The sequence below is a fragment of the Rhinopithecus bieti genome, unplaced genomic scaffold (genome assembly GCF_001698545.2).
Source record: "Rhinopithecus bieti isolate Rb0 unplaced genomic scaffold, ASM169854v2 scaffold_28066, whole genome shotgun sequence".
Taxonomy (NCBI): domain Eukaryota; kingdom Metazoa; phylum Chordata; class Mammalia; order Primates; family Cercopithecidae; genus Rhinopithecus; species Rhinopithecus bieti.
This window is the reverse complement of record NW_016813021.1, coordinates 1,129,094-1,143,724: the sequence shown is the minus strand read 5'-3', so window position 1 is coordinate 1,143,724 and position 14,631 is coordinate 1,129,094. Positions and strand designations below refer to the sequence as shown.

The 14,631-nt window shown below is 52.0% G+C and overlaps 2 protein-coding genes across 3 annotated transcripts in view; both read right to left on the bottom strand.

Annotated features, from left to right (window-relative positions):
* FXYD5 (FXYD domain containing ion transport regulator 5) overlaps positions 1 to 9,567 on the bottom strand; it is a 15,914-nt gene extending 6,347 nt beyond the window's left edge. The window contains exons 1-5 of one of the 2 annotated variants that reach the window (XM_017847581.1): positions 9,432 to 9,567; positions 8,631 to 8,691; positions 6,717 to 6,797; positions 5,815 to 5,871; positions 3,412 to 3,516 (exon numbers count right to left, since the gene is read on the bottom strand). In XM_017847581.1, coding sequence (XP_017703070.1) covers positions 3,412 to 3,516; positions 5,815 to 5,871; positions 6,717 to 6,797; positions 8,631 to 8,691; positions 9,432 to 9,557 — 430 coding nt within the window. In that variant the 5' untranslated portion in view covers positions 9,558 to 9,567. Of the gene's footprint in view, positions 1 to 3,411; positions 3,517 to 5,814; positions 5,872 to 6,716; positions 6,798 to 8,630; positions 8,692 to 9,371 lie in introns of both variants that reach the window. The other variant, XM_017847582.1, reaches the window with a different exon arrangement.
* A 371-nt stretch (positions 9,568 to 9,938) lies between these two features.
* Positions 9,939 to 13,483, bottom strand: FXYD7 (FXYD domain containing ion transport regulator 7; the record flags this gene model as incomplete). The annotated part of the gene is made up of 4 exons (XM_017847584.1): positions 9,939 to 10,342; positions 12,875 to 12,915; positions 13,066 to 13,108; positions 13,222 to 13,483. Coding segments are annotated over 4 exons (369 nt in total), but the record flags the coding sequence as incomplete, so codon positions are not given.
* Positions 13,484 to 14,631: the final 1,148 nt, after the last annotated feature.

Here is a 14,631-nt window from a genome sequence, read left to right as displayed (position 1 = left end):
TCTCCTGACCTCGTGATCCGCCTGTCTCGGCCTCCCAAAGTGCTGGGATTACAGGCTTGAGCCACCGCGCCCGGCCTAGAGACACTTTTAAAACATTCTGAATATTGTCCAGGTGCAGCAGCTCATGCCTGTAATCCCAGCGCTTTGGGAGACTGAGGCGAGCAGATCACCTGAAGCCAGGAGTTCAAGACCAGCCTGGCCAAAATGGTGAAACCCCGTATCTACTAAAAATACAAAAATTAGCCGGGACTGGTGGCACACACCTGTAATCCCAGTTACTTGGGAGGCTGGCAGGAGAATTGCCTGAACGCGGGAGGGGGAATTTGCAGTGAGCCGAGATTTCACCACTGCACTCCAGTCTGGGCAACAGAGCAAGACTCCATCTCAAAAACAACAACAACAACAACAAAACTATTCTGAATATCATTTCTGCCCCCAGGACTGAAAATACCAAAGGATTCTTCTCTTGAAAGAAAAAAAAAGGGCTGGGTGTGGTGGCTCATGCCTGTAATCCCAGCACTTTGGGAGGTTGAGGCAGGGGGATCATGAGGTCAGGAGATCGAGACCATCCTGGCTAACATGGTGAAATCCCGTCTCTGCTAAAAATACAAAAAAAGTTAGCCAGGTGTGGTGGCAGGCACCTGTAGTCCCACCTACTCGGGAGGCTGAGGCAGGAGAATCACTTGAACCAGGGAGGAGGAGCTTGCAGTGAGCTGAGATGGTGCCACTGCACTTCAGCCTGGGTGAAAGTGCAAGACTCTGCCTCAAAAAAAAAAAAAAAAAAAAAAAAAAAAAAATCAGTACCTCCAAAGAAAAGGCCTCCCCCAGCACTGAGAAGTGCCACCACACCACATCTGAGGCCTCAACAAGAAGCCAGCAGGCAGAGAAGCTCCCTCATGAAACCCAAGTTCCCTGGAACTATCTCGGTGCCCCACACCCTAAATAGGAACTGGCAGCCAAGGATTACAAGATATTCAGGGAATGCATTGCCCAGAGGAAGGCATAAGCCAGATCAACGGCAGAGACCACAGGAATGCAAAGGACAGCCATACTGGTGTGCAGTGCTCATGCACCCTGGGGCAAGACAGTCTAGACTCAAATTCTGGTTCTGCCACTCTTGGCTGTATTGCCTAAGGCAAGCTGAGTAACCTTTCTGGGCCTCAGTTCCCTTTCCTGTAAAATGGGAGTAATGACAGTTCCCACCACACAGGATGATCACAAGCATTGAATGACTGAATATACAAAAGTTTAGCCCAGCATGAATAAGCTCTCAGCAAGTCAGCCCTTGCTGTTAATGTTTGCTCAGCACTCCTTCCACCTTCTGGAATAGCTCCCCCTTTCTTTGTGGGAGGACATTGCCCTCCCTTCCCCAGTTATAACCCAGGCTACAAAAGGAAGCATGTGACCTTCCCGGAGACCTTTGAAATCCCAAGTAGGGATACTGAGTGACAGCTAGGTACTGTAGACTGAATTCTATCTGCCCCACCGAATTCCGTATGTGATGGTATTTGGAGCGAGGGCTTTTGGGAGGTAATTAGGGTTAGATAGGATCATGAGGGTGGGGCCCTCATGATGGGATTAGTGCCCTTATAAGAAGACACCAGAGAGCTTGCTCTCAAGCTCACAAGCCCACCCACACATGGAGAGGACATGGTGAAGACAGAGCAAGAGAATGGTTGTCTGTGACCCAAGGGGAGCCCTCGCCAGAAACCAACACTGCTGGCACCTCGATCATGGACTTCCCATTTCTAGAACTGGGAGGAATGAATTCCTATTGTTTAAGTCATCCAGTCTGTGGTATTTTGTTACGGTAACCTGAGCAGATTAAAACCCTAGGTGAAGCCTGGAAGCTTTGAGCTAGGAGGCTCAAATAGGAAGGAGCCATTTCCTTTCTAGGTGGAAGAGAAGCAAAGATAGAGGAGGAAGAGAGGCCTGGGGGCTTTCATGCCCAGCCTCTAAGCAACCCAGAGGCTCAGCAGTGACAGCCATTTATCCTTGATGAATTTCTGTCACATATATCAAGGAACATGGACCAATACATAGAGCAACTCAGGGCAGCAAAGACTCAGTAAATTAATGCAGAGATGTGAGAATGCTTTATCAATTGATAAGTGTGGACACAGCTGCTATCCCCCACGCCCTACAGGTGCACTTTTGTACAAAACAGAAAAGTTCCCTTCTGTAAGGCATTTTATTTCCATCTGTTGTAGGATTGTTTTAATAGATTCTGTAAGAATGAGATGCTTTACTGCTATCATTAGAAAACTGGAACAGTTATAAAGACCGACAAAGGGAATGGCATAGCCTGAGAGGTGGTATGTGGTCTTGTTTAGTGCCCAGTCTGCACAGCTGTACCTGTCTCTCAGCCTGGGAGTGGCCTACATCACAATATTTTCCAGTTGGGGGGCTGCGCCTCAAATAAGGATCATCACACAGGCATTAGAGGCGATCTGTTGCCTTATCTCAGCTCAGTCTCCTTTCCTACACCTTCTGGTAATACTAACTCACTTGTCCAGAGGAAAACCCCCTCTTCCCTGACTGTTGGTCTGTGTGGTTCGGGCATGGCTGGCTGAGCCTCTTCTCTAGCCCCAGGGTGAGGCACAAGACTCAGGCCTGACCAATGAGAATAGCTCATTTCTCAGGCTCTCATTGGTTCAGACATGAGCATGTGACTCCAGCTGGACCAATGAGAATCAATTCTAGGCCTCAGACTAGAAATAATGGGAAAGATTTTGTTCTCCAGCCACCAGGTATGTGACCTAAAGTTAGAACTACGGGACCATCTCTGCCATCCAGAGGGGAGAAGTTAGTCGAGAATGAAGACAACAGAACCAAGAGAGGGAACAAAGCATTCATGACAGTGCTTATGCGCCTTGATCCAGCTATGCCTGAAGTTGGTTCTTCTGGACTTCCCAGAACTTATATAGCCAATCAGTCTTGTATGTGTGTGTGTGTGTGTGTGTGTGTGTGTGTGTGTGTGTGTGTGTGTGTGTGTGTGTTTAAGGTGAATTTTCTATATTTTGCAACTGAAAAGCTCCTGTTCTAACATTAAGGAGATGTACAAAAAAGAAATATCCACAGGCACATTTTATAACACCAGCCTCCGAGGGGAACTGACGGCAAGAAAGTTCTACCAGTTAGGGAAACACTGCATACTGCATGCTGCCCCTTGGGGATCCTTTGCTGCAAATTAGCTTAATCAAGACTCTCAGAAGTCCTGCCATAAAGAAACATGGTTAACTTTAACTCAGGGTTCCCCAAATAACTTTGACCACAAACCAAAAACATTTTTTTTAAATGTGTTAACAATTCCCCAAACAGGGGCACCGAGAAACGTACTGAGGGAAATGTTGACCTAGATAGAGAATTAAATAAAAATCATAGGCTGCTGCTCTCAGTCCCATGCTATACCTGTTTTGGTGCTCTTGTGTGTCTCTGGATCTGTCCCTAGAGGCCCATCCATTCCTGTCGGTTGCTGGGTCTGGGTCTGGGTCTGGGTCTGGGGTTGTGGTGTTTCTATTCAGGTCAGAAGAGCAAGGAGGGAAGGATAAGAAAGAGTGAATTGGGGTCAGGCGCGGTGGCTCATGTCTGTATTCCCAGCACTTTGGGAGGCCGAGGTGGGCAGATTACCTGAGGTCGGGAGTTCAAGACCAGCCTGACCAACATGGAGAAACCCTGTCTCTACTAAAAATACAAAATTAGCTGGGCATGGTGGCTCATGCCTGTAATCACAGCTGCTTGGGAGGCTGAGGGAGGAGAATCGCTTGAACCCGGGAGGCGGAGGTTGCGGTGAGCCGAGATTGCACCATTGCACTTCAGCCTGGGCAACAAGAGCAAAACTCCATCTCAGAAAAAAACTAAGAGGCTGGCAAAACCCGAAGACGTCAATATACCAGGTGTCACTGTAGGGATGGGAAGGGGGCACTCTCCTGCACACTGCTGGTGGGTGAGGAAGTGGGCACAGCCACTTGGGAGGGCAACTTTTATTTTTACTTTTATTTATTTATTTATTTTTGAGACAGGGTCTCACTCCAACCTGAGCTGGAGCGCAGTGGTGCAATCAGCTCACCGCAGCCTCGAACTCCTGGGCTCAAGTGATTCTCCCGCCTTAGCCTCCCAGGTAGCTGGGACTACAGGCACATGCCACCATGCCCAGCTAATCATTTTGTACTTTTTGTAGAGAATAGGTTTTGCTTTGTTGCCCAGGCTGGTCTCCAATTCCTGGGCTCAAGCGATCCACCTACCTCAGCCTCCAAAAGTGCTGGGATGTCAAGCATGAGCCACCGTGCCTGGGCGGCAGGAGGGCAAATTTTAAAACATTAAGCATTCATGTTCTTTGCCCTGTACTGTTTTTGGATAAAAGCACAGACTCTGGTGCCAGTTTCCTGGACTTTGATTCCTGCTGAGTCCCTGACTTGCTGCGAGACCTTGAACCAGTTACTCAGCGCCTCTGTTTCTTTGTCTGTAAAATGGGACAATGGTAATTTCTGCCTCTTAGGGTTTGCGTGAAGGTTGAATGAGTTAACATACGCAAAATATTTAGAACTATGACCAGCACATAGTCAGTACATATTCCAAGTGCGTTTGCTCAAGGAGTAAGGGACAAGGTTGCTCTGTGGCACTGTGTGTAGACAGAAAAAGCTGGAAACGGCCAACACGTGCATCAAGAAGTGTGTGACTCCATGAGCTGTGACATAGGCGCCTTGTGGAACACCAGGCAGCAGAGAAAACAAAACGAGTCTTTATGCAGTGATGTGAGAACTTCCAAACATGCGACTGCATGAAGAAGCAAAGCAAGTTGCAGAACAATCATCCGATCTCCTTAAGCTCACACAAACACAGCACACAGTCAGTGCATTTTCTCCAGGTGATAAACATGGGATATGGTGTCACTGGGGACCTACCCCGATGCTAACAGTGGGGACCTCTCGGAGACAGAGGGAGAGAACAAGCATTGGGGAGGGGAGGTGACAAAGGGGTTTAGTTTTGCCTACAATCATTTTATTCTTTCCAGGTAGAATGTGTTTACGTACTACTGTGTCTTTAAACATCGATTGAAAAAATTGGGGAGCACTTTTTTTTTTTTTTGAGACAGGGTCTTGCTCTGTTGCCCAGGCTGGAGTGCAATGGCGAGATCTCGGCTCACTGCAACCTCTGCCTCCGGGCTCAAGTGATTCTCCCACCTCAGCCTTTTGAGTAGCTGGGACTACAGGAGTACACCAATGCACTCGGCAAATTTTTGTATTTTTCTGTAAAGATGGAGTCTCACTGTGTTGCCCAGGCTCGTCTAGAACTCCTGAGCTCAAGTGATCCATCCACCTTGGCCTCTCAAAGTACTGGGATTATAGGCATGATCCACTGTGCCTGGCCGGGAGCACTTTTTGAATTATACTCCAAGAAAACATCCAAAAATTGTTCAAAAAATTCAAAAAAGGGCTCAGAGAAAAAAGAGATGAAAGGAAGAAACAAATGGGACTGGCACACAGAGACTTTCTGGGGGTGTTTGCAAAGTTCTGCTCTTTGACCTGGTTGGTAGTTACATAGGGATTCAATTTAGAGTAAGTCATTACATTGTAAATTTATGGGTTTTGTATTTTTCTATATGCATGCTAATTTCACCATTTCAAAAGTGTTGTGGTTTTCTTTTTCTAAAGAATTGAATGGAGTTGGCTGGCTGCCCCACCCAAAGTAAACCAGGGCATTCAGAGCTGGGAGTAGGGACTGAAATGGGCAACCAAAGACCTAGAGTGTCAGAGAAGAGGGGAAACTGTTTGCCCTGGTCCTGTCCCCACCCCCTGCCCCCGCGATACTCACCATCAGCAGGCCTGGTTGGGGTCGGAGGGGTGGGCTGGAGTTCTGTGTAGACTGCGTCTGGAGTCCAGAAACAAGGGGTCAGGGAGAGAACCGGAGAGAGAAAAAGAAGTGGACAAGATCTATGGATGGAGATGCCAGAGATTCCCATAGCAACTCCATTTTAATGTAATAGAAATGGCTTAATTAATCCAGCCATTTGCTAACTGCTGAAATGTGCTACCAATATGTCCTCTTCTTTGGGACCTTACGTCCCACAGATGCCACACTACAGCTCCTTCTTCGAGATGCTGGCTGCAAATTAGCTTTCTGAAGACTCTGAGAAGTGCTGCCTAAAAAAACGTGTTTAACTCAGCTTCCCAAATGCCCTTGCTCTGATAAAAAGCCCCAGAACTTCCTTTAGGGACTATCCTTCCCTGACTCTTGGTCCCCTTTTCTCAGCAGGTCTGACACCAGCCCTAGTGGAGGTTGGACATGGAACCCAGGCCTGGCCAATCAGCTTCCTATGCCTGTGGCCACAGTGGCCAGCTCAGGGATGCGACCTGAGCCTGGCCAAAGATAACTCGGTTCTGGGACATTTGCTGGACTAAGGAAGGGAAATTCTCTTGCTGGGATTCTCAGCAAACAGGATGAGAGCCCCAGGCTTCAAGGGATCATCTTGGCCCCATGAGAGGAGACTCTTCCTGGAAATGAAGACAACACAGAGAAAACAGAACCAAGAGGTAGAGAGAGGTTCCTGATAGCATCGTTTGAGCACCTAGATCAAGCCATGCCTGAAGGTCTGTACCTGGACTTTTTCGTTACATAAATCCATAAATTCCCTTGTTGGGTCCCAATTTGGGATTTTTGTTGCTGTTGTTATTTGCAATGACAGGATCTTGATAGACATGTCCCTCTTTCCTCACCTGGGGCTGGTGTAGGGACCTGAATGTCTATGATAGTTGGGTCTGCTGAAGAAATGGACGTGGTATACTTCGACGTCTGTCCTAGGGAATCAAAGATGAGAAGTCAGGAGGGAGCCTGGTCCCCCTCCTCTTACCACCCCCGCCCTCCACTCCCTGGTGAAACCTTAGGGGTCCTGTCTGCTGGTGGAATCACTCAGCTTTGACAGTAGCAATCCATAATTCTGAAAGTGTTTTCGGCTATGCCAATGCCTGGGAACACTTCTTCTAGGCCCCCTCCCCGCCCATCCCTGTGGGGTGGGAGAGTCAGTTTAGTCTAGTGAGCCCAGGTGCTAGGGTCAGCCCAGACCCTGGTTTCAAATCCTGCCCCCAACAACTTTCTTGCTGTGTGACCTGGAACAAGTAAAGTCTTTTCTCTGAGCCTCAGTTGCTCCATCTGCAAAGCGGGGATAATAATTGAATCTACTGCACAGGGCTATAGATAGGGCAAAATGACACAGAGCAGGGGAAGGGTCTCCCACACTGCTTACCATGTAGTCAGTGCTGGATAACTCCACTGCCCCCACCCTGGCCCTGCCTCCGTACCCTCCAGCCTGGACATCCCAGCAGCCTCCTCCCTGGGCTCCCTGCTCCTGTCCCTGCCCCCACAGTCTGTTCCCACCTGCGGCCAGAGGGAGCCTGGGACCACCTGAGTCAGGTCAGGGCCTGCCTGGCTCAGAGCCCTGCCCTGGCTGCACTTCACTTTACATAAAAGCAAAGCCCTCATGTGGCCCATAAGTCCTCCTCCATCTGGTCCCATCACTTCTCTGTCCTCTCTTCATCCCACTCTGCCCCTTCTCATCCCAATCCAGCCACCCCACCTGCCTGTTATTCTTAAAACACACCAGACAACACTCAGCCTCCAGACACCTGCAAGGCTCATTCCCTCATTTCTTCCAAGTGTTTGTTGGTCCCAATGTCACCTCCTCAGTGAGGCCCTCCCTGACCACCCAGTTTAAACAATCCTCATTACCTGTACTTTTCTGCAAGCACATAACACCTCCTAGCACATGATATAACTTACTAATTTGTCTCTCCCCACTAGAGTGTGACCTCTTGTTTTATTCACTGCTGTTTCCCCAGTGCACAGAATATCTAGCACATAGTAGGTGCTCAATAAATATTTGTCAAATGACTGAATGAGTATATGAAAATCATTTTATGAAGGAGAAGTGAGGGTGCTTTCAGTGGGGCGTGCACTCTGGGTTCTGGGAGCAGGCAGGACAGTTGTTTTCCCAGCTCCCCCACACACTATCCTCTGACACAGGGCACTTCCCTTCGCTGACCCTCAGTTTCCTCATCAGTAAGATGGGCATGACAACAGGTGTGACTGACTGTCAGAGGCAAAGCCTAACTGAGCTAACACACACCACACACCACACCTGCCATGCAGAAAGGATGCTCAATGACCCCCCGCGGTTCCTGTCTTTCAGGAGACACTTTCCAGGCAAGGCTGAGATGTCACCAACTCGTTGGACCAACCCCAACTCAACAGCTTTGCCTAACTGTGTAATGCCCCAGGACCCAGTGATCCTCTTTTTTGGGAGCCGAGGTTTCCTGGCTGCTGAGTAGAAAACTGACACCAATCTCCCCGCCAAATCAAACTCAGTGAGTTCTTCTTGGAGGTGAAATTGGAGGATGCTCAGCGGGACAGGCCCTGGCCAGACTCACTGGAAGCAGCCACCCGGGTTTGAGGTGTCCAAAGAGGGTGTAACGTCGCCCCGCCATAGGGATCCCCACTTCCTGGTGCCGGCTCAGCGGGAGGGTGACAGGGCGGGACAGAACGTTCACACGCGCCAGCCACCCACCCTGCAGCACATGTAGGGCTGGCCTGGCTGGGGGCTCTGGGGCAGAGTGGAGGCCAGAGACGGGTCTTACCTCTGGTGGGGAGAATCAGGCCAACGATGGTGAGAAGACACAGGCGACCAAAGGGCGACATCTGTGGGACCAGGCGATGCTGGGGTCAGCCACGATGTCAGCGAGGCCGGCCTCTGGCAGCCCCCGGGGATCCTGCAGCCCCTTCCCTGCCCTGAGCAAACACCTCTGGCTTCCAGGACCCCCTGCCAGGGCAGACGGCTGGCCTCAGGGGAAAGGGGAGGGTCTTAGGTGGGGATATCAAACAGTCACCCTGCTTCCTTCCCCTGCAGGTCCCCAAAGAAAACAAGAAGCAACAGATAAATGGATCTCCCAGCAGCTGCAAGGGCCGGCAGGCACTCCTGAAGCAGAGAAGCACCTCCCTGCGCCTTCCGCCAGGCGCCTATCCCTCACTGGGACTGACGCAAGGAGGGGACTGGGGCAGAGGAGTAGACAGGAGGCCTCTTCCCTCCCCCAGGGGCCCAGAGCCCAGGAGTCGGCAAGGAGGGGAAGGAGGAAGAGTGAGTAACGCCTCCTGCGCTCAGAGGAAAAAGTGAGTTGGTGTCAGGGGCTGCCTTGCAGGGATGGCGCGCTAGGGAGATCTGAGAGGCACTGGTCCGAGGGGGGTGGCAGACAGCTGGGAAGACTGAGGCAGGCCGGCAGGGGCGAGGCAGAGCGGCCCACTGTACCCCAGGAGAGGAGGCAGAGAGATGTGGGCGTGGATGGGGGACAGAGAGGGGCGGAAGGGGTCAAACCCCTACCCACCTGAGCCCGGCCCGTGGGCAGAGGGGCGGTGGATGGAGGTGGCGCGCGAGAGGCACTTACGTTGGAGCTGGGGGTCCTGAGCCGGCAGCCTAGTGGGGAGAGGGACGCGGCGGTGGCTGCTGCGTCCAGGCGGAGGGTGTGGCCAGGGGAGCGCGAGCGGGCGGGGACCCAGACGGGCTCAGTCATTTCCTCTTGGGTTTCCTGGCTTCAGAGCCCGGGGTGGGAGCAGGAGGGGGAGCCGCTGAGGGCAACGGGGGGCAGGGGTGAGGGCACAGTGGTGGGGAGGGTGGGGACGGGGTTGGGGCCGGCAGGTCTAGGGTGAGTGGACGCCTCTGAGAAAGCAGGGGGAGAAGGGGAGGGGTCTATTCTGGGGTCTCTGGAGGAAGGGAAAGGACAAATCCGAAGGTGTTGAGGAAGAAGGGATTGGAGGGAGGCAACTCGGGGCACTGGGAGAGGAGAAGGAAGAGGGGGCAACCCCGGGCACTCAGGGGAGAGCTACCCCAGGTTCAGTTCTGCACCCCTACCCACACCGTGCCCCACAGATGAGAACACACAGACAGAACAGGAGAAAAAACCAAATGCACATTTATTAAGCTCAAGACATGGACACTGAGGGGCCAGGGGGACGGATCTTCGGGGCTGAGACAAGGAGGTGCAGGGGGACCGTACACGGGGATGCTGGAGGGGCTGGGCCGGGATGGACTCCCGGATCCCAGGAGCTAGAGGCCTGAGGCCCCGGGTCTGGGGTGCAGACGGGCTCTTTGGGGGATCATCATTGCCAAGGCCTGGGGAGGGACAGCAGGGTGCAGCGGCTCCAGCCTTGGGGTGGGTGGGGCGGCTCATTCCGGGGAGCGCTCCCGGCGCGCGGCTGGGTCCCCACCGCCTCCACCCGGTCCTCAGGCTCCCGCGCTCAGACAGGGTCGGCAGCGGAGGTTCCTCGGGCAGGTGTTACACGCCGCCGCCACCAGGGGCTGGGGAGAGAGGGGGGTGCGTGAGCCACCAGAGAGGTGGAAACTGTCTCCCTCCCCACAGCTTGTTGGCTCTCCATTCCCCGGCACCATGGAAGCCAGACCCCAGGGACTGTCACCCCTGAGCTAACACTGAGGAGCTGTCTTGCTTCCCACACTCTAATGTCTGGTTCCCTTGGGGACACCTCTGGCTGCTGTCATGGAGAGAAACATCTGCCACGGGGCTGGCGGCCCCAGACCCAACCTGGGCTTTTGGGGCTGTCTCCCTGCCAGAAAGGGAGTCCCCATCCCCCTTCCCATCCGCAATCTCCTCCTACACCCTCACTCCTTTCCTACACTCCCTGTCCTGAACATTTGGCTACAACAGGAATTCCCTCATTCCCTACCGGCTCCAGACCATCATTCACCTAGGAGAGGCCAGAAACCTGTGCAAAGTCTTCGTCTGTGCCCCAGGTGACAAGGCCAACCCCCATGCTGCCCTAAGCATCCATAAGTGCCCTGTTCATGTTTTAAAACTCATTAAATAAACATGAAACAGGTCGAGCGTGGTGGCTCATGCCTGTAACCCAAGCACTTTTGAGGTCAGGAGTTTGAGACCAGCCTGGCCAACACGGTGAACCCTCATCTCTGCTAAAAATATAAAAATGAAGGCCGGGCGCGGTGGCTCAAGCCTGTAATCCCAGCACTTTGGGAGGCCGAGACGGGTGGATCACGAGGTCAGGAGATCGAGACCATCCTGGCTAACACAGTGAAACCCCGTCTCTACTAAAAAATACAAAAAACTAGCCGGGCGAGGTAGCGGGCGCCTGTAGTCCCAGCTACTCAGGAGGCTGAGGCAGGAGAATGGCGTAAACCCGGGAGGCGGAGCTTGCAGTGAGCTGAGGTCCAGCCACTGCACTCCAGCCCGGGCAAGAGAGCGAGACTCCGTCTCAAAAAAAAATAAAATAAAAAAAAAATAAAATAAAATAAAATTTGCTGGGTGTGGTGGTGTGTGCCTGTAGTCCCAGCTACTTGGGAGGCTGAGGCAGGAGAATTGCTTGAACCTGGGACGCAGAGGTTGCAGTGTTGTAGTAAGCTGAGATTGTGCCACTGCACCCCAGCCTGGGCAATGGAGGACAGGGCAAGACTCTGTCTCAAAAAAAAAAAAAAAAAAGGAACCTGAAACAAATTCCACACCAAATACCCCTCAACCACTGAATAACCTGTGTGCCCCTCCTGCTTTGTTGTTGTTGTTGTTGTTGTTATAAGAACTTTATAGGAGACACAGAAATTCTCATTTCTGGTTTTTTACAAGTCTCCGGAAAGGCTGCATTTCCACTAAAAACAGGTCAAGATATTTTTACATAATTAAAATTAACAGCCCCAAGGAGTCAGAATCTTTCATCGACATGCTTGCTTGCCTTTCATCCCTGTCGTTCTCCCTTTACACCTTCCAGGCTTACACCCATTCTCCCTCCTCCACCCTGCAGGCCGTCCTCCTCCCATCCTCCTCCCCTTCCTTCCTGGGCTCCTCCTTCCCACATTCTCCCCGAACACCTCCATCCTCTCCACTCTACCCCCTCCTGTGCTTCCCAGCTTTCTTCTCCATCCTCACACTCCCTGCATCCCATATGTTCTTTTCCAATGTGAATTCTAAAATCTGCATTCTATTCATCTCTCTTTTTGTTATTTTGATGCAACTATTCAGAAACCTTCCCTCCCTCCCTCTGTCCGTTTTCCTTCGCTATTTCATCCTGGATCTGCCCGGCTGAACAATCAAGTCTAGAAAGCCTCTCCTCGTCTTCCTCAGTGCTCCCTGTCTCTCCCTTCTGACTGACAGAGCTCCTCCCACATGGGGCCCTTCTCTTCACAGGCCTGTAGTTTCCTCTCCTGGGAAATCAGCATGTCCTGGCTTTTATAGGCTTGAGCATTTGTTTCTGGGAATCTCCGTGGACTCTGGGACATGTCACATCTCACTGCCTCCCCACGGTTTAGCATCATCTTTCTTTTCCCTCCCTCCCTTCCTCCCTCCTTTCCTTCCTTCCTCCCTTCCTCCCTCCTTTCCTTCCTCCCTCCCTCCCTCCCTTTTTTCCTTCCTTCCTTTCTCTTTTTTTCTTTTCTTTTCTTTTTTTTTTTTTGACAGAGTCTCACTCTGTCACCCAGGCTGGAATGGAATGGTACGATCTCAACTCACTGAAACCTCTGCCTCCCAGGTTCAGGTGATTCTCCTGCCTCAGTCTCCTGAGTAGCTGGGATTACAGGTGCGCACCACCATGCCCAGCTAATTTTTGTATTTTTAGTAGAGACGGGGTTTCACTATGTTGGCCAGGCTGGTCTCAATCTCCTGACCTCAGGTGATCTGCCCACCTCGGCCTCCCAAAGTACTGGAATTACAGGCGTGAGCCACTGCACCCAGCCAGGTTTAGTATCTTTCATCTGCGGCATTTCCTCAGCTTCCTAGGGAATTGTCCTGTGATATCTGCGGGCAGCCCCCCTGCCCAGTCCATCCACAAGACTTCCCAAAACCCTCCCAGAACTACAGTTTCTCACCCTCACCTGAAGAGGGAAGCTCGGACTTACAGGATTTGCAGGTTGGGCTGTGGAGGCAGAAATGAGAGAGAAAAGTAGAAAGAGATTCAGTAACCATAGGCTTTGCAGAACACACATGGCAGGCCCAGCGGATCCTGCCTGTCTGCTAGGGAGGTACCCCGAGGCCCCCTCCCACTCTCTGCCCACTGCTGCCAGACCTCTCAGACCTGGAGTCCGCCTTCCTGCACTTCACCTTCTTGCCTGTTGGGAGAGAGAGAGACGGAACAAGAAGACAGGACATAGGGTGTAGGATATGCATGAAAGCCAGCAGAGAAACCGGAGGCCCAGGCAGCCCAGGGACGGGTCACACTTACTGATGATGATGAGGATACCCAGCAGGAACAAGATGGTTGCCAGAGTCATGCCCACAGTCTGCACCGTGTTGTAGTCTGGGGAAGATAACGGGGGACATCGAGGCAGGGACAGCACCTGGGCTCCACCCGGAGCCCCAGTCCTGGCTCTGTGTTGCCCAGCCACGGGCCCAGAATCGCCCAGGGAGGCTGCGGGCCATGCTGGACGCTCCTTCAGGGGGCTGATGTGAGGATGTAGGGCGTGGGCTTGGGCACCATTAGCTCCCCTTGCCCTCTGTATCCTCTACTTTCCTCCCCTGCTCTCTCCCGCTGCACTTTCCACCCTGGATATATACATAATACTCTCCCTCTACCATCTCCTCCCTGGCCCTGGTTCTGTCCACTATTGTCACCCATCTGGCCTCTGCAGCAGCCTTCTCTAGGGTCTTGCTGGCCTGCCTGCATGCCCACCTCTGATAGCCACAAGGACCCATCAACATTTGAGTCAGATCTGGGTTCTCCTCCGCTCGGAGCCCTCCTCATCCCATTGCCCTCAAGGTAGAAACCAGAGTCCTCACGACGGCCCTCAAAGTCCCATATGATCCAGTCCCTTTCCTTCTTGGACCTCACCCCACCTCACTCTCCCCATCAATCCTACTCCAGCCACAATGGCCTCCCCGCTGTTCCTGGGGTATATCTGGCCTGATCCTATCCCGGGGCTATCCTATCCTATCCTATGACTGGCTGTCTCTGCAGCCTGAAAGCTCTTCCCCCACATATCCACATGGCTCCTTCCCTCACCAATGTCTGGGCTTTATCTCACTGTGAGAAAAACCTCTGGCTGTCCTATTCAGAATTTTCCATCCTCTCCTCCACACTTTCCAATCTCATTCCCTTCTCTACTTCATAGGAATTATTCTTACCTAATATCCTTGCCTAATAATATTCTTGTCTTTTTTTAAGAGACGTGGTGTCACTCTGTCACCCAGGCTGGGGTGCAGTGGTGCAATTATGGCTCACTGCAGCCTCCACTTCTTGGGCTCCAAGAGATCCTCCCTGCTCAGCCTCCCAAGTAGCCGAGACTACAGGCACGCACCACCATGCCCAGCTAATTTTTAAATTTTTTTTTTGTAGAGCTGAGCACAGTGGCTCATGCCTGTAATCGCAGCATTTTGGGAGGCCAAGGCAAGCAGATCACTTGAGGTCAGGAGTCCAAGACCAGCCTAGCCAACACGGTGAAATCCTGTCACTACTAAAAATATGAAAATTAGCCAGGTGTGGTGGTGTGGGCCTGTAGTTCCACCTACTCGGGAGGCTGAGGCAGGAGAATCACTTGAACCTGGAAGGCAGGGGTTGCAGTGAGCCGAGATTGCGCTATTGCACTCCAGCCTGAGCCACAGAGTGAGACTCTTATCTCAAAAAAAAAAAAAAAAT